At 43.1% G+C, this 18,673-nt stretch overlaps 1 protein-coding gene across 2 annotated transcripts in view; it reads left to right on the forward strand.

Moving 5' to 3' along the window:
• Window positions 1-18,122, forward strand: part of RPA1 (replication protein A1) — a 74,827-nt gene extending 56,705 nt beyond the window's left edge. For both annotated transcript variants that reach the window (XM_028109368.2, XM_088028407.1), the window contains 9 exons: window positions 2,081-2,149; window positions 2,299-2,491; window positions 2,649-2,788; window positions 3,204-3,352; window positions 6,118-6,250; window positions 9,200-9,376; window positions 11,859-11,966; window positions 15,600-15,686; window positions 17,098-18,122. In XM_028109368.2, coding sequence (XP_027965169.1) covers window positions 2,081-2,149; window positions 2,299-2,491; window positions 2,649-2,788; window positions 3,204-3,352; window positions 6,118-6,250; window positions 9,200-9,376; window positions 11,859-11,966; window positions 15,600-15,686; window positions 17,098-17,202 — 1,161 coding nt within the window. In that variant the 3' untranslated portion in view covers window positions 17,203-18,122. The remainder of the gene's footprint in view (window positions 1-2,080; window positions 2,150-2,298; window positions 2,492-2,648; window positions 2,789-3,203; window positions 3,353-6,117; window positions 6,251-9,199; window positions 9,377-11,858; window positions 11,967-15,599; window positions 15,687-17,097) is intronic.
• The last annotated feature ends 551 nt before the right edge of the window (window positions 18,123-18,673 follow it).

The raw sequence follows: 18,673 nt of genomic DNA on the forward strand, positions 1-18,673 counted from the left end.
GGAGAAGGACACTCCCTGCTGAGCAGGGAGCCTGATGTGGGACTCGATCCCGGGACTCCAGGATCATGACCCGAGCCGAAAGCAGTCGCTTAACCAACTGAGCCACCCAGGCTCCCATGTTACGTTATTTTTAAAAATTTTCTTTTAAAGATTTTATTTATTTGACAGAGAGACACAGCAAGAGAAGGAACACAAGCAGGGAGAGTGGGAGAGGGAGAAGCAGACTCCCCCGCTGAGCAGGGAGCCCGATGTGGGGCTCGATCCCAGGATCCTGGGATCATGACCTGAGCCAAAGGCAGACGCTTAACGACTGAGCCACCCAGGCGCCCAAAAAAATTTTTTTTAATTTATTTATTCTTTTTAAGTAGGCTCCATGCCCCAAGTGCAGCTTGGACTCATGACCCTGAGATCAACAGTCACATACTCAGGGCGCCTGGCTGGCTCAGTAGGTAGAGCATGCGACTCTGTTGACTCTCTCTCTCTTTTTTTTAAGATTTGTTTATTTGAGAGAAGGAGCACATGAGTTGCAGGGATGGTGCAGAGGGAAAGGGAGAGAATCTCAAACAGACTCCTCACTGAGTGCAGAGTCTGACTCAGGGCCTCGTCTCACAGCCCTGAGATCATAACCTGAGTCGAAACCAAGAGTCAGACACTCGACTGACTAAGCCACCCAGGCACCCCTAGAGCATGGGACTCTTGATCTCGGGGTTGTGAGTTCGAGCCCCATGTTGGGTGTGGAAATGACTTAAACAAACAAAATCTTTAACAACAGCAAAAAAAAAGAGTTGCATACTCTACCAGCTGAGCCACACGGGCACCCCTAAAATCCTTGATGTTAATGATTTTATTTCTGAGAGTCACACACTCTACCAACTAAGCCAGTTAGGCGCCCCTGAAATCCTTGATTTTAAATGAAAGCATTTGTAGCAGTAGAAATTAGTTTTCAAATGTTTGAGCAGCCTCATGAGCAAGAGAAACCAGAGACACTCTGTCTGACCTGTTTGCAGGCTAAATTGAAGCCCTGAGAAGTGATGTCTGCTTATGAGCAAAGTGTTGCTTTGGGCCACAGCAGAAAGCATGCACCAGCCGCCTTGAGAAGTGAACGGTTTTGTGGGAGTTGGATTCTGCCTCTGTAGACTCTATGCTTTACTTAAACAAAACCAAACCATGATGAAGAGACAAAAAATCCACAATGTGGAATCTTGACAGTCTTGTTAGCCATTTCTCTGTTAGTTATGTTTATAATTCCTAATATGTACTTGATACATTGTTTTCAAGCTGCTGCATATTTCCTATTGGTTCAGACTTCTGAGAAGGCAGAAAAAAAATAGGTGGTTTGTTTTTGGAAGATGGACTGATACCCCAAATGTATTGACTGTATGATGGCAGAATCAATATCAGAACCTAATTTTTTACCAGATTATCAGTCTAATCTGTCAGTTCGCTAAAATTTCAGCCCTTTAAGTTTCTTATCCATCTGAAGTTTGTTTTTGTTTTAAGTAATCTCTATACCCAACGTGGGGCTTGAACTTACAATCCTGAGATCGAGTCGCATGCTCCCCTAACTGAGCCAGCCAGGCTCCCCATCTATAGTATTTTGACTGATGGAAAAGTAAAAGTGAAAATCAAATCACAAGCAACTTGAAAACATGATGTATTAACAACATTTTGGCAGTAACTCCCAAATATGATGTAATTCCTTGCTTGGTAGGAGCGTGAGGGCAGCTGGTGAATCATTTGGCTCATCACACTTCCTCGTGGGCTTCATTTGTGTCACTCAGTGTTCAGAATTTATTTTTGTTGTCAGAATATTAAAATCACTAGGTTTCTTGTGTTTTTTTGTTTGCTTTTTTTTTTTTTTTAGGTCTCTAACTTGAGGTTAATAAAGCACCACAGCAGGATCGGCTAGTTAAACCTTGGTTGTTCCATTGTGAATAACTTGAATATGTGACTATAAAATGTGTGTTTCTGGGGTGTCTGTAGCTCTCACCCATTCTGTTTGTGCCTGTGTGACTGCCTTAAAGATCAGGGGTAAAACTTGATAAGCACAATTCTAACCTGCTCTCGCATGCTTCTGCAGGGTGAAATCAGAGCTACTGCTTTCAATGAGCAAGTGGACAAGTTCTTTCCCCTTATCGACATGAACAAGGTAGGGTAGTGTTACATTGAGAACTGAAACCATTGAGTGGTACTGGGAAGAGGGAGGGATCTCTCGTTCATCGGAGAACTGCGTGGTGGTAAGGAGTTGTTTGTTGAATCTGATGGACTACCCCTGTTCCATGGCTTGCCTTTTTGCAGGTCTATTATATCTCCAAAGGCACCCTGAAGATTGCTAACAAACAGTTCACAGCTGTTAAAAATGACTATGAGATGACCTTCAACAATGAGACTTCTGTCATGCCCTGTGAACATGGTCATCATTTACCTACAGTTCAGTTTGATTTCACAGGGATTAGTGAGCTGGAGAACAAGGCTAAAGACTCACTTATAGGTAAGTCTGCGTATGAGAGCAAAGAGAGTTGTGATTACTGGTTTTGTTGGCAACATGTAAGGGACGTGTACGACTGAAGTGCTTGCCATTCAACCTTTGATCATGTTGTAATGGGTGCCTTGACCATTTTTGCTAACACATTGTGCCTGTATTTTAGACATAATTGGGATCTGCAAGAGCTACGAAGATGCCACCAAAATCACAGTGAAATCTAACAACAGAGAAGTTTCTAAGCGAAATATCTATTTGATGGACATGTCAGGGAAAGTGGTCACCACCACTCTGTGGGGAGAGGATGTAAGTAGTTGCCTTGAGCAGTCAGAGCATGTGCAGAAGGCAGAGACCTAGTAGAGAGCCGGGCAGCTGTCGTGTCTTAAGAGTTGTGGGGCTTTGGCCGTGTGGGCCCTCCCTAAAGAAGGATTGAGCTGGCCAGGGAATATCCGAAATCCTTTATTTGATTTACTTTGTGAAATACGCTGTGATCTTAGTCTTACACAGTGAAATGATCTTTCCTCTAACTCTAGATTAGTTTTACTGTATCTTGGAACAGATTCTTGGGTGAGAGGTTATCTTGGATAGATTCCATGTACCATTTATTGCATTTACTCTGCTATTGATTGTTTTCCTTGTTTTCTATAAAAATGTTCTGTGTGTTCTTCCTGCTAGTGACACCTGTTCACTGTATTTGTTTGGTGTTTTTGTTATTATTCAGGCTGATAGATTTGATGGTTCTAGACAACCCGTGATGGCTATCAAAGGAGCCAGAGTTTCTGATTTTGGTGGACGGAGCCTCTCTGTACTGTCTTCAAGCACGGTCATTGTGAATCCTGACATCCCGGAGGCCTATAAGCTTCGTGGATGGTAGGTTTTATGGGACTAAACAAAGGGGTTATTTGAGCCCGACCTTTGAGTGAGAAGAGCTGGCTCTTTTTGCTCTTACGATCAGTGTGTGAGCTATCTGCCGAGCAGAGGGCTTTCTTACTGAATGGAGCAGTCCCTATATTTCTTGGAAGCATTATGCCTTCTGAGAGAATGGCTTTAAAGCCCTTAAACCCCTTAAACTGACAAACCTGTAATCCCATGACAAACCCAGATATTGCAGAGGAGGCCGGCAGAATGCAAGTGCTGTGCTGCAGCCGACCTCGATCCTGCCAAAGTAAGGGGCGGCCAGGCTCTCACAGCTGTGTGCAGGACTGTGAGTGGGGGGCAGTTTTGTTTCCTAGGTTTAAAGCTGTGGGCTCCCAGGGGATGGGGAAAGAATGTGCTTCCTTGTTTTGTCCACTTGGTGCTGAACGCATCTTCTGGTGTGTGTTCACTGGACTCTGATAAAGTGCGGTGGAAACAATGGGCTTTTGTTGGCATTGTATTGTTATTCCCCAAGTACTCAGGGGCTGAGGAAAGCCTATTAAAATCTCCTCACTATATCTAGCTTTGTAGGGTGTTAAAACTCTGCCTTTAAGGAGCACTTCAAACTGAAACATGGTATGCAAGAATTGATGTGGTCAGGGAAAACACTTTAACTAGCTTGAGCTTTAATAATTTGTATAGCTGTAGTCCCAGGGGAGTGGTGTCGGGTTCCACCTCTGGCCTAGGGTTTTAGTACTTAAAGAATTAGCTCCTGTGATAGACTTCTCACTTTTATTCTGAGTGTAATGTGAGCCACTAGAAGCACTAGTATTTGAATGATTTCATGAAACAGCTACTCAAGTGTTCATGTCACTCAGGCTAGCCTCTGAGTATCTATCCTGGTAGCTGGCATGGCATTAGAAGGCAGGGCCTATTTGTAGTCTGACCAGAAATAACGACAGCTTTGGTTTGTCCTTATTGCTTGATTTTCTTTTGGGCTCTAGAGCTCGACCCCAGGTTAATTGCATGCCCACATTAAGGTCTTCATATTTTACTTGTCAATAACAGTGATCCTGGTCAACATAAAAAGACATGGCTGTCTCCAGAATAAAATGACTGGCATTGATCCAAGAGAAGTTCAATGCACACATCCCACCTAGGCAAGGATTGGAGATGTTAGATCTTGGTTATAACAATGTGGGGTTTTTTATTGTGAGAAGGGCTGCCTCTGTCCTTGCTCTATTGATTCCTGATGAGCTATCTTTAGTGGCAAATATCTCCTTGGAGTTTTTGAAACCGTAAACTGGTGTAGCTAGTAGTGGTGAAACAGATTTATGGACCTTGCTGTGCTTCTGTGACGGATTTAGCCGCTTACCTGACAGAATGTGAAGGCAGTTGTCTGCAGCTTAAGGCAGCATCCATTCTGTTAGATGGTCTCTTTTTAAAAAGCCTGTTCTGTATGTGTTTAGCTTTTAGTTATCCTCCTTTTAGATGACATTGGCATGTTTTTAATCTCAGACTGACTCTTCCCTGCCACAAGTATGTTTCTGAGCCACTTTCCTTCATATCAGCTGATGTGTGATCAAGAAGTATAATCAGTTTTGGGGCGCCTGGGTGGCTCAGTTGTTAAGCGTCTGCCTTCGTCTCAGGGTCATGGTCCCAGGGTCCTGGGATCGAGCCCCGCACCCGGCTCCCTGCTCCGCAGGGGGCCTGCTTCTCCCGCTCCCACTCCCCCTGCTTGTGCTCTCTCTCTCGCTGTCTCTCTCTGTCAAATAAATAAATAAAAATCTTTTAAAAAAATTTTTTTAGTATAATCAGTTTTAATAATACTGTAGCATGAATTAATGTTAATTTTGATATTGGCATAGGTAAAATCTCACTAAGAAGATATTATCTATCTTCTGTTAAATTACTTTGGATTGTATAATCCTTTAAACTCTGTATCAGGCTTATCAGATTGTTTTTTTAAGATTTTATTTATTTGAGGGCGCCTGGGTGGCTCAGTTGGTTAAGCGACTGCCTTCGGCTCAGGTCATGATCCTGAAGTCCCGGGATCGAGTCCCTCATCGGACTCCCTGCTCAGCGGGGAGTCTGCTTCTCCCTCTGACCTTCCCCCCTCTCATGTACTCTCTCTCTCTCATTCTCTCTCTCAAATAAATAAATAAAATCTTTAAAAAAAAAGATTTTATTTATTTGAGACAGAGCACAAGCTGGGGGAGGGGCAGAGGGAGAGGGATAAGCAGACACCCCACTGAGCGTGGAGCCCGAGGTGGGGCTCAATCCTAGGACCCTGGGATTATGACCTGAGCTGAAGTCAGATGCTTAGAAGTCAGACACTTAACCAACTGAGCCACCCAGGTGCCAGGCTTATAAGATCTTTTACCATGGGAACGTTTTTTGCCACCATGTTATATTATGGGGACTGCCACTTTCTATGCTGATATATTTCAGTAATGATAAAAATGCAGCTATTGACTGAGAATGAGCATCAGTAGCCTAAAGAACTATGTACCAGATGCTAATTTAAGAAAAGGTTGTTGTATTTTGGCGCTGTCTTTCTTGACCACTGGGGGGCATCAAAGCAATTGAGATGAAAAGAGGTCATTCCCTTCCTCCAGTTGGCTTAAGATACAAGGAGGAGGGTACTAACTTCAGCCCATGTGACCATGACCGATGAGTAGGGGTTGGGGGTGTGGATGGCCTGTATCTGGCAGTTAGAAACAAGTAATATATTCAATAAATATATATAAAGTACCTGTCGTTCTTTGTTTATTTTTCAGGTTTGACTCAGAAGGACAAGCCTTAGATGGTGTTTCCATCTCTGATCTAAAGAGTGGAGGAATAGGAGGGAGCAACACCAACTGGAAAACTTTATTTGAGGTTAAATCAGAGAACCTGGGCCATGGTGACAAGGTATCCCACATTCCTAACTTTATTCACAAAAGCACATAAAGTGTGCAAAAGGATGAGTTTTCAAACCTGATTTCTAGTACTAGGTGTCAGACATTCATTCAGAGCTATGATTCTTAACCAGTGCTCTGACCAGAGGATGACGTGACGGTGGAGAATCACTGCCAGGGTGAGGGAGCCATGCCTTCATGTATTTCTCACATATCTTTTTTTTTTTTTTAAGATTTTTTATTTATTTATTTGACAGAGAGATAGCGAGAGCAGGAGCACAAGCAGGGGGAGTAGGAGAGGGAGAAGCAGGCTTCCCGCTGAGCAGGGAGCCCGATGCAGGACTCGATCCCAGAACCCTGGGATCATGACCTGAGCCGAAGGCAGATGCTTAATGACTGAGCCACCCAGGTGCCCCATCTCTCACATATCTTGAGGCAAAAAAAATGTTATGAACTCTGACTTAGAGAGTTGTTTAATTCTTTTTTTTTTTTTAAGATTTTATTTATTTATTTGAGAGAGAGAATGAGAGATAGAGAGCACGAGAGGGAAGAGGGTCAGAGGGAGAAGCAGACTCCCTGCCGAGCAGGGAGCCTGATGTGGGACTCAATCCCGGGACTCCGGGATCATGACCTGAGCTGAAGGCAGTCGCCCAACCAACTGAGCCACCCAGGCGCCCAAGAGAGTTGTTTAATTCTTAGAGGGATCTTAATGAAGAGGTAATGACTTTGGGTCCATATTTATTTTTGCTGATTGTTCCTGCAAATCAAAATGCCCACATACCAAGAAGATGTGTTCTGAAGTTAGAGCCAACACTGAGCATTAGCGAGGCTCCATGTCAGACATCAGGCAGTTCACGTGGGCCTTCACTGGCTGCACGATACTAACCTCTCATGCGCCAAACGTTTGCCACTATTTTCTGACAGGAACTGGCTCTTGTATTCGACTTTAGTTGCAGCTTCCTTCCAATGTTTGTATGTAATTACACTCTTCCCGTCTTTTTTTTTTTTTTTATGATTTTATTTATTTATTTGATAGAGACACAACGAGAGAGGGAACACAAGCAGGGGGAGTGGAAGAGGGAGAAGCAGGCTTCCCGCTGAGCAGGGAGCCTGATGCGGGGCTCAATCCCAGGACCCTGGGGTCATGACCAGAGCCGAAGGCAGACGCTTAATGACTGAGCCACCTGGGCACCCCTTCCCGTCTTGATCTAAACCTGTATTCCGCCAGCAGCTCAACATTTAAGTCATTTATTTCTCCTTTATGCTCCCCCAAACACAATTCCTACTTTTATTATTTTCATATTATATAATATAGTTTTTATTTACTGTCTCATTTCACCGTACTCCCTTATCCATCATTGTCATCAATGGCACCTTATGATGCTGTCATACAGCATCTTGAGAATTAAACATTAGACAGATCTGTGTTGTCCTGGTCAGAGGAGCAGCCACTCTTCAGTTTCTCTTGATACCCAGTGTCCCTCTTAGATCTAAAGTGTGTAATAAGAAATCAGGCCTAGGGGCACCTGGCTCACTCACTTGGAAGAGCATGTGACTCTTGGATCTCGGGGTTGTGAGTTCAAGCCCCTTGTTGCGTGTAGAGATTACTTAAAAATAAATAAATAAATTTTTAAAAAAAGAAAAGAAATTAGGCCTGGAGAGCACCTATTTGCACCCTAACTTTAAAGTCATGCATTGAATCTGGATCTTACCTGGAAATACAGAAAAACTCAATAGGCATTCTCCTAGGAGACTTTCTGCTAGGGTGTAACCTCTGTACCCACTGTGGGGCTCAAACGTACAACCCCAAGATCAAGAGTCGCATGCTCTCCTGACTGAGCCAGCCAGATACCCCGAGACTCACTTTCTTGGAGCCTTCTAGATTGAGGCCTCACTCAGTCTCTTTAAACATTCACATTATTGTTTGATGTTTTTTTGGTCTGAGACATTGGGAAGCCCTGGAGGTTGCCGACCTGGCTCTGAATTCGGAGTACACCCAGAGGGAACTGTTCACCCCCCAAAATTATTCACTCTGTATCCTCTCTCTGAGAGGTAAGAAGTAAAACAAATAGGAACAACATAAAGCAGGAGCACATGACGTAGTCCTTGCTACATTGACCTCTCGGTGGCCTTCCCGCGTCAACGGCCTAGGCCAGGGTTGGCACACAGCTCATGCGTGCGTTTGCACGCTCATGCAGTGAGTGGCGGCAACAGAGACGGTGACTGGCTCACAAAGCCTAAAATACTTCCTGTCTGGCTTTCTACACAGTTTGCCACCATGGCCTAGACAAAGATGCAGGGCATTGTAGGCCCCGGAAATCACTGCTGTTGTTTTACCTGTGGGAGGGCGGTTGGCCACCGCTGCCCTGGGTTCACCTGCATTCGCCTGCGTTTCCTCCATCGGTTACCTTTGGAGAGTCCGAGGAACCGGAGGAACAAATCCTGTCTCTTGAAGTCTTTGTCTTTCATAGCGTCTTTTTCTGTTTTGTTTTGTTTTGTTTTTTAAAGATTTTATTTATTAGAAGAGAGAGACAGAGAGAGAGGGAACACAAGCAGGGGGAGTGGCAGAGGGAGAAGCAGGCTCCCCGCTGAGCAGGGAGCCCGATGTGGGGCTCGATCCCAGGACCCCGGGATCACGACCTGAGCCAAAGGCAGACGCCTAACGACTGAGCCACCCAGGCGCCCCTTTTTCTGTTTTTAATTAATTAATTTCGTCTAATTTAGAATTCGCTTTTATTGTTAAAGGATAATACCCTTTAGAACTTAGTTTATTATCTTTGTAGGTTTTGGAGTCAGCACAAGTAATTTCAGAAGCTATAGCATAAATTATTCCCTCTAAAGCCAGTGGAATCTCAGGGATTCGTATATGTAAACACGTGGCGCTTACATGGAAGGGCAGGCTGTGGGCAGATCGAACGTAGGCCTCGTGTTCTAGATCTCATGGCACTCTTTTCTCCCGAAGGCCGACTACTTTAGCTCTGTGGCGACAGTAGTGTATCTTCGCAAAGAGAACTGTATGTATCAGGCCTGCCCAACTCAGGACTGCAATAAGAAAGTGATTGACCAGCAGAATGGATTATACCGCTGTGAAAAGTGTGACAGTGAATTTCCCAGCTTCAAGTACCGCATGATCCTGTCAGTAAGTAGAATGGGCAGATGGGAAGTACTGTGCTGCTTCTTGAGTCCTTGCCAAGAGCCAGGCCCTGTAGAGACAACAGCAAAAGTTAAGACTGCTGGGGGCAGGAAGCCTGCGGATGAGTAAGTGCCGAAGAGCTTCTTACTGTTCTAGGAGTACGGCAAGTAAGGGGCCTTTCACTCACCTGAACAGCAGTCTGTCTCCTACTGAGAACTTTTCTTCGTACCAGAAAGTTGCATTTAGGTACCCAGCTGACGGCGGTTGCTGTGTGTGTAGTAGAGTTGCAGTGTCGGTGACACTCTCCCACTAACCCGAGACGGAGGTAGATTCGTTTGAAACAGTGTTTCTGGAGAGCAGTAGTTATACAGCCAGTGCCTGTATTTAGTTCTCTCTCTTGTAGATAGTCTGTTCCTCTTGGCCTTCCTAGAGCTGACTTCTCAGGAATGTGACCGCATGCTGTTGTGGGAGTGTGGCTTTTTTGCATTGTAAGAATTGTTTCTGTTTTAAAAACCTTTAAAGTGAAGGGTCTCCTTTAAAAAAAAAAACATAATACTAAAGGATAATAAAGGTATAAGAAAATAGGTATTCTTGCGTTTTTCCAGAAGGTGATTTGGCAGTAATATATCAGGAGCCTTAAAAATGTTTATATTTCCTGGCACATTAAACACTTGGAGGGAATTTCTTCTAAGAAATCATCAGAGATGTTACAGCTGTGTAAAGTTATTTCTTACTTTGTTATTATAAAAACTTCGATACAACTTAAACTTCCTTAATATTTTATTGGTTAATTCCTTTATTATATAGCTGTAGTGTGGAATACTGTGAAGGCATCAGGATCTGACAATCATTTGACAGTTTTCTACAGTTAAAACATTTGAAAATGACATGAATATATGTTCAGGTTTATTAATTGAAACGGCTAATTTTAAATGGAGTGTTTGATATAGTCTTGAGGTATGTACACACACAGAAAACAGACTTAGAGGACAAATACCAGAGTGTTGATTGAGGTTATTTCTGGTTGATTTCTAGTTTCTTCTGCATTTTCCTTTTTTTTCCCCTTGTAATAGCAAATTTAAATTAAATTAATTAAAAATATTTTTAGATAAAAAATAAAGGATTTTACTTATCCTTTCTATATTCTAATTGCCCCTTAAAATGTTAGTTCACAAAAACTAATGTAATGTATGGTGATTAACATAACATAATAAAAATTCTGAAAAAAAAATGTTAGTTCAGCAGGAAATTCTACATTTCTACATTTAAATTTCCTATTTTTACAGAAAATAAACATAAACTTAACTTCATTGAACTAGGATGGAGAAAGTTGTTTATTTTTTTAATTTTAAAAAAATTTTTTAATTTTAATTTTATTTATTTGACACACAGAGAGACAGCTAGAGAGGGAACACAAGCAGGGGGAGCGGGAGAGGGAGAAGCAGGCTTCCCGCTGAGCAGGGAGCCCGATGTGGGGCTCCATCCCAGGACCCTGGGATCGTAACCTGAGCTGAAGGCAGACGCTTAACGACTGAGCCACCCAGGTGCCCCAAGAAAATTGTTTTAGATGGTTTATCAGCCTTTCTGTGAAACTCATAAATAGGAATCCCAGCACACTGGTTTCACGAGATGGTGTCTCCATTGTCACCCTCCTCAGCTTTTTGCCTCTAGGAATAGCATGAGGTAAACAAACTGTAGGTGTGAACCCTAGTGTGTAATATATTCTCTCATATATGGGAGTGTTTTTAACTTTTCTTGTCCCCTATTTTTTCATCATAACTTTTGATATTAAACCTCCATGTCCATGCCAAGCGAGTATGTAGAATCATCAAATGCTACCTTAAAAAAAAAAAAAAAAACCTTTGCTTTCTTATATGTACTAAGACTTTTACTTTAGCAGGTGGATTCTGTGTGATCCACTTTCTTCCCTGACTCTCCCCTGTTTGATTTTACCATTGTCCAAGTGGAGACACTTGATTGCTCATTTCTGTTGCTAGTTAAGTTTGGCAGCTGGATGAAGGCCCTTAAGCTCAAGCTTTTAAATAGTCTGGGATGTTCAGCAGTGAATGGAACTAGTCTTATGGAACTAGTGACTGAAGGATGTAGAGTTTAAAATGCAGAGAACCTGCTGTCACTCTTTGGAGGCTCATTCAAAACCTTGAGTCCAAAGGGCATTGCAGCTGGAGGGGAACCTAGTCTGGTATACCTGGATTCTGTGTCTGAAGGAGAGTTGAGTTGGGTTGTTATCTCCACTGAGATCTGAAATCACATGTCCATGGCATATTGTGTTCCTCCTGTGATCCAGACTTATATTTTAAACTTCTTTCTGTAATATTTTCCTCTTTTGAAAGAAGATAGCATATATAGTGGTAATGGATTTTTCCCTGGGAATTATTTTAATGAATGGAAAAAGTTAATCTTCCAGTCTCCTGAGTATGTCTTCCTTTCATTATTTCTTGGCTGAATTAATTTATAATGTGTTTTTCAGGTAAATATTGCTGATTTTCAAGAGAATCAGTGGGTCACTTGTTTCCAGGAATCTGCAGAGACCATCATTGGACAAAGCACTGCTTATCTTGGGGAGTTAAAAGAGAAGGTTGGCCTCATCTTTTATTATTACTGTAACAGTTGCCAATAACACCCTTTTTTTGATCTTTAATTTTTTTTTAACTTCTTTGGGGTGTTGTATATAGTTTCTCAGTCTGATGATGATTTAAGAGCTCATCTGATTCTGTCAAATTTTGTCCACCTTGGGTGTACTAACAATGAGTAATCAAGTAATGTATAAAAAAGTGCTTTATGGGTGCCTGGTTGGCTCTTTCGGTATAGCATGCAGCTCTTGATCTCAGGGTTGTGAGTTTATGCTCCACGGTGGGTGTGGAGCCTCCTTAAAAAAAAAAAAAAAAAAAAAAGGCGCTTTAAAAACAGCACTTTACAAGTATAAAGCACTTACTTCTCCTGTTACTGTTAGCGCACTAAAGTTGATGTGCCTACAATCACTTGAGATCTGGAAGGTATCTTCTGAAGTAATCTGAGGTACAGATGTGCCCTTTTAACATAATAAACACCTTCCTGAAAGGTTGAGTCAAATCCTGGTTTAAATTCACATATAAGGTACTTCCTACTCCAGGTCTTCAGATGCAGTTCTTACAAAGTAACTTTCTTTCCTAAGATAACTTTATCCATTTCATTTTTATAAATTTGTATTTTAATATATTAGGTTTATTTAATGTAGGGGATAGATTACTAATTTTGCTAAATGTAGGAAAGATACTCAGATAAAATGTGTAAAGATGGGGACACCTGGGTGGCTCAGTTGGTTAAGCGTCTGCCTTTGGCTCAGGTCATGATCCCAGGGTCCTGGGATGGAGTCCTGCATTGGGCTCCCTGCTCAGTGGGGAGTCTGCTTCTTCCTCTGCCCCTCTCCCGCACTCGTGCTCTGTCTCTCAAATAAATAAATGAAATCGTTTAAAAAAAAAATGTGTACAGATGACCAATGCGCCTGGGTGGCTCAGTTGGTTAAGCGACTGCCTTCGACTCAGGTCATGATCCTGGAGTCCCGGGATCGAGTCCCGCATTGGGCTCCCCACTCAGCGGGGAGTCTGCTTCCTCCTCTGACCCTCTCCCCTCTCATGCTCTCTCTCTATCTCATTCTCTCTCTCAAATAAATAAATAAAATCTTTAAAAAAAAAATAAAAATAAAGATGACCAATGAAAGCTGTGTTTTCTGGGGCACACAAATTAGCATCTCTCTATAGATTTTTCCCCTTTTCCTCCAAATTGGTTAGAAAATTTATAAATAGGGGCGCCTGGGTGGCTCAGTCGTTAAGCGTCTGCCTTCGGCTCAGGTCATGATCTCAGGGTCTTGGGATCGAGCCCCACATCGGGCTCCCTGCTCAGTGGGCAGCCTGCTTCGCTTCTCCCTCTCCCACTCCTCCTGCTTGTGTTCCCTCTCTCACTGTGTCTCTCTCTGTCAAATAAATAAATAAAATCTTAAAAAAAAAAAAAGAAAATTTATAAATAAACCACTAAGGAAATACACACACACACACACACACACACACACACACACACACTAAGAAAAAAAGATTTGTCGTTGGTTTGGTGTGTTTTTCTTATTCTTTCCTGTCTTCAGTTTGTCCATTTGGCTCTCCCCTCCCCCAACACACACCTTTTTTAAATTGTTTGTGAGATCTCTGAAAATAGTGCCAACAAGCCCCTTTTATAGAAAGAACTGGAATTAACTTTAAAGTATGATGGTATCTTTCATCTGTTTTGCCTGGTTCTTTATTTTCATATCAGATTTTAAGGCTCAAGGCAGCTTTTCAGGGTTTTTTATGAGCTTATTACATTTGACTGTTTTTACTGCTGGTGAATGAGGACATATAGAAACTCTTCCCTCAGGAACCATGATATTCTTGGAGTACATGCTCCATGCTTTCTCTAATCTTGAAGAATAATGGCAACTAGTATAATTTTCTTAAGGTTTAACACATTGTTTTATTTACATATCTGAAAGCCCAGAGGACTTTGTGTGTATATGTGAAGTAACTTTTATACAAGAGTTCTGTGTAACAAAACCATTTTTATGTTCCATGTGGTTTGAAAAGATATTAACTGACATGAACTATTAATTTTATATAAAGTTACTGGAAATGTTATGCATATTTATATAAAAGGCTTTCTCTGATTCCTGTTTACCAGACATTTTTTTTTTTAATAAAAAATCTTAATTAGTGGGGCCTGCCTCAGTCCGTGGAACATGTGACTTGTGACTTTTGATATCAGGGTCATGTATTTGAGCCCCACACTGGGTGTAGAGATTACTTAAAAAAAAAAAAAAAGTAAAAGAAAAGCTTAAATAGGGATGCCTGGGTGGCTCAGTCATTAAGCATCTGCCTTCGGCTCAGGTCATGATCCCAGGGTCCTGGGATCAAGCCCGGAGTCTGGCTCCATGCTCGGTGGGGAGCCTGCTTTTCCCTCTGACCCTCTTCCCTCTCATGCTTTCTATCTCTCATTCTCTCTCTCTCTCAAATAAATAAATAAAATCTTAAAAAAAAATGTGTTTCTAAGAGTGATTTAATTTTATTGTTATTATGGTGAAATATGCATAACATAAAATTTACCATTTTAACCATTTTTACGTTCAGTACACTCATTAAATACTAATTCTCCATTTCCCCTTCCTCTGGCCCCTGGCAACCATTCTACTTTCTGTCTCTGTGAATTTGACTACTCTAGGTAGAGTATTTTAGTTTATTAATAAAATTCTACCTAAACAGTTTTGTGGGGTTTTTTTTAAGATTTTATTTATTTAAGGTTTTTTTAAGATTTTATTTATTTGACAGAGAGACACGGCGAGAGAGGGAACAGAAGCAGGGGGAGTGGGAGAGGGAGAAGCAGGCCTCCCGCTGAGCAGGGAGCCCGATGTGGGGCTCGATCCCAGGACCCTGGGATCATGACCTGAGCTGAAGGCAGACGCTTAACGACTGAGCCACCCAGGCATCCTTCTACCTAAACAGTTTTATGTAATGAAATGTCAACTATAGATTAGTCCTTCCTAAGTAATTCAAACCACTGGGGGTAAAAAAAATTTGAGATTTTTCTCAAAAGTCTTTTTAAAAATGTTTTTTCTTGGGGCGCCTGGGTGGTTCAGTTGGTTGAACATCTGTCTTTGGCTTGGGTCATGATCCTGGAGCCCTGGGATGGAGCCCCACATTGGGCTCCCTGCTTAGTGGGGAGTTTGTCTCTCCCTCTCCCTCTGCTGTTCCCTCTGCTTGTGCTCTCTCTCAAATAAATAAAATCTTAAAAAATAAAAAATTTAGAAAAAATAAAGATTTTATTTTTAAGTAATCCCTACACCCAATGTGGGGCTCGAACCTACAACCCCAAGATCCAGAGTCATATGCTCTTCTGACTGAGCCAGCCAGGCGCCCCTTCAAAAATCTTTTTTTTTTTTTTTTAAAGATTTTATTGATTTATTTGACAGAGAAAGAGAGCACAAGCAGGGGGAGTGGCAGGTAGAGGCAGAGGCAGAAGCAGGTTCCCCGCGGAGTAGGGAGCCCGATGCGGGGCTCCATCCCAGGACCCTGGGATCATGACCTGAGCCAAAGGCAGACGCTTAACCAACTGAGCCACCCAGGCACCCCACCCCTTCAAAAATCTTAATGGGTATTTTCAAATGGTCTGGTAGCTTCCATGCCTAAAGTTTTAACGTTTGTTTTTGCAGAATGAGCAAGCATTTGAGGAAGTTTTCCAGAATGCCAACTTCCGATCTTTCACATTCAGGATCAGGGTGAAACTGGAGACCTACAATGTAAGAGGGGTCACCTGGGGTGGGAAGCTACTGTTTGTCACCCACAGCAAGAGTCCGGTGGCAGCTGTCACTTAATTGTGTACTGTGTGCCAGACCCAGGGCTAACCTCCCTGGATCTTCCCAGCGCTGAGGAAACAAAGTTAGAGAGGTTGAGTGTTCTGTCTAGTGTTGAGCATCTAGAGGGAAATGCTGCATGGTCTCTTCAGTTACAACCTGGGTTTTTTTTTGTTGGTGTACTGACAAAGATTGGTAGGGTGTTTAGCGGACTCACTTCCATGAGGTTTAGGCCCTGAGGGTATGTGAAACGAAGACCACACATAGTTAAAATTGCCTTGAAAATTCCTTTAAGTTGCCTATAACATCATATAATTGGATAGTCCTACTATAACAGCATTTATTGATTACTTACTATCTGCCAGTTACTCTTCTACACCCTTTATTTTACATCTAGTATCTCACTTGATCCTGGCAGTAACCCACATGTAAGAACTACTGTTATCCCCATTTTACCACTGAAAAAATGGAGGCATGCAGAGAATAAGTAATATACATAAGTCATATGCCAGCACATGGCAGAACTAAGATTCCGGCCCTAGCTTCAGAGCTTTGCTCTTCACCATCCTTATAAATAGGATTATGTCGTCATTACGGAGCGCATGCACACAGAAGTGCTTGAGCCCTGGAACCAGACTGTGCACCCTTTCTGGGCATCCCGTCATCCTGCCTCTGAAGGCATTGAGTCCTGATGAATGAGTGAGGACGGAGAGTTCTCTCTGCTTGTTTCAGGGTTTCCTCACTCTGTTTTACTATTACACCTTAACCCTAGTACCTGCTAGTAGACACTGAATGAGGTAGGGAGTCAAATGTGATGGAGTGTCAGAGTGAGGTGGGACCCGGGGACGATTTGAGGGGTCGTGCAGTGCTCTCATGGTGCCCACAGGGATGGTGAGGTGCAGAGAGCTTGTCTCTTGCAGAGCTGAGATGGCCCCAGACCAGGTCTTCCTCCTCTGCCGTGGGTGCTTTTGCTTTCACACCAATCTCAGAACTAGCTGTGTGGCTTCAGCAAATCACTTCTCTTCTCTGGGCTCCTATGTCCCCCTCTGCAGAGAAAATAAATTGACCTAGATCAGCCCGCTGGTCCATCCCATTTGGAATCTAGGCTTCTGAGAGCTTGGGGGCATGAGGGAAAGATGAGGAGGGGCTTCTGTCCACTCTCCCGGCTCCAGAAGTTCCGAACGGGGCTCTAACGGGTGATTGTTTTCTGAATTGGAATGACTGAACACTAAGTCCAGCATGCCTTTGTGTTTTCTCCCGCTGGGATCATTGAAACCTCTGAAGCAAAGGGGGTTATCACCACCGCTCCATGCCGTGGGCTGTCCTCCGCTCACAGACTGCTTTTCTCTTCTCAAAGGACGAGTCTCGAATTAAGGCCACCGTGATGGACGTGAAGCCGGTGGACTACAGAGAATATGGCCGAAGGCTGATCATGAACATCAGGAGAAATGCGCTGATGTGAGAAGAGCAGGGCTGATGGGGTAGAAGTTTGGAGAGGCAAAGCTGAAATGGAACCGCTTCCTTCCCCCCTCCCCGCGTGACGTTTCCACGTGAGCTGTGCGGCACAGAGAGCCTCTCTGAGGCGGCTGAAGCGCTTTCCTCCCTCGGGCGCCTCTTGGAGCCCATCGTGCCCGCTGATAGGCACGGCAGACGGGCTCCGACGGCTCTGGTGCAAACTATCTGTCCCAGGGGGTCGGTGGCCCGTAATGTAGTGCCGGCCACTCCCTCTGTCTTCAGGCTTTTGTCCATTTTATTAAGATTTCATTATCTTCAAGCAAGAATTATGTCACAAGTAATTGACCCTAACTCTGCAGACAGTGAAAGAAATTATGGAATGAGGGTTTCCGCCTCTCCCGTGGCGACACCCTCACGACTTGGGCTCCCTCTCAGGAGGGGGGGCTGAGAAGCGGGTGTGCGGGGCCTGCACTGTAGTGTGAGTGTGTCTTTCTGGAATGCAAAGGCTCTCTCTTTCGAGAGGTGCCACATAGTTGTTAATGCCTGGAATGGTAATAGGGTAGAATTATTAATCAAAGACATATCTTTTATATCTGAAGAATATCCCTCCTTCAGGGTTTAATAGGCTGAGTCAGATGGGTCTGATATTCATCAAAATTGTCTCTTCTGAGGAAAGCTGATAAGCATTGACTTGCTGTCCCCCAGGGACATCCCGGCAACTACAAAGCATTGCTTTAATTTTCACTTCAATTAATGTTGCTTTTGGGTTGGCGAATGCACACTTTTTCTACCTGTACATATTTCTTACACTTGTATGTTTCATTTCTTGATTAAAGCTATGTTAAATAGAAGGGATTTTGAAGGAGAGGCCCTTTGTTTCCCCTGCTTTGTTTTAATAAACAGAATACTCTCTGCGTGTGAATCCTACTTTGAATGCAAAGGGTTCTTATAACTGGAAAGCAATTAATTAGCCTTCATAATAAATGTTCACTTGGGGGAGATGTTAACTCATTACAGACTCAAAGATTAGTCCAAGGCATAGAGATCATTCATCCTAATGTTTGCCACCCTAAAATGCATCTTTAAAAGAATGAAAACACTAAAAAAGCCATTGTGCTCAAGAATGCTGATGATCTGGCACTTTGGGATTTTATTGATGTTCACACAGCAGTCTAACACCAACCAGGCTTTGAAATGTGTACAGACGGTGAGCCAGTAAGAAAACAGTAATTATGCTACTGGGCTTTTCAGTCAGCAAGAGCACGCTTGCTCTGTGTGTTCCTAATCGTATCAATCATCTATCCGGTTGCCTCGACCCACCAACTTGGCGTTTGCTGCACATGTCTCCCCAAGCGTTCAGGCGGCGTTGCAGTCTGGAGGACCTGGGTTTGAATCCGTGCAGGGGTGGCACATGGCGGCCCTTTGTGGAGCTGTAGAGTGATGATGGCCTGGCTGTTTCATCCCTACCCGCACTCTGT

The sequence above is a fragment of the Eumetopias jubatus genome, unplaced genomic scaffold (assembly GCF_037043125.1).
Source record: "Eumetopias jubatus isolate StellerSeaLion01/CBP00866 unplaced genomic scaffold, mEumJub1_p1.0 scaffold_10, whole genome shotgun sequence".
NCBI classification, from domain to species: domain Eukaryota; kingdom Metazoa; phylum Chordata; class Mammalia; order Carnivora; family Otariidae; genus Eumetopias; species Eumetopias jubatus.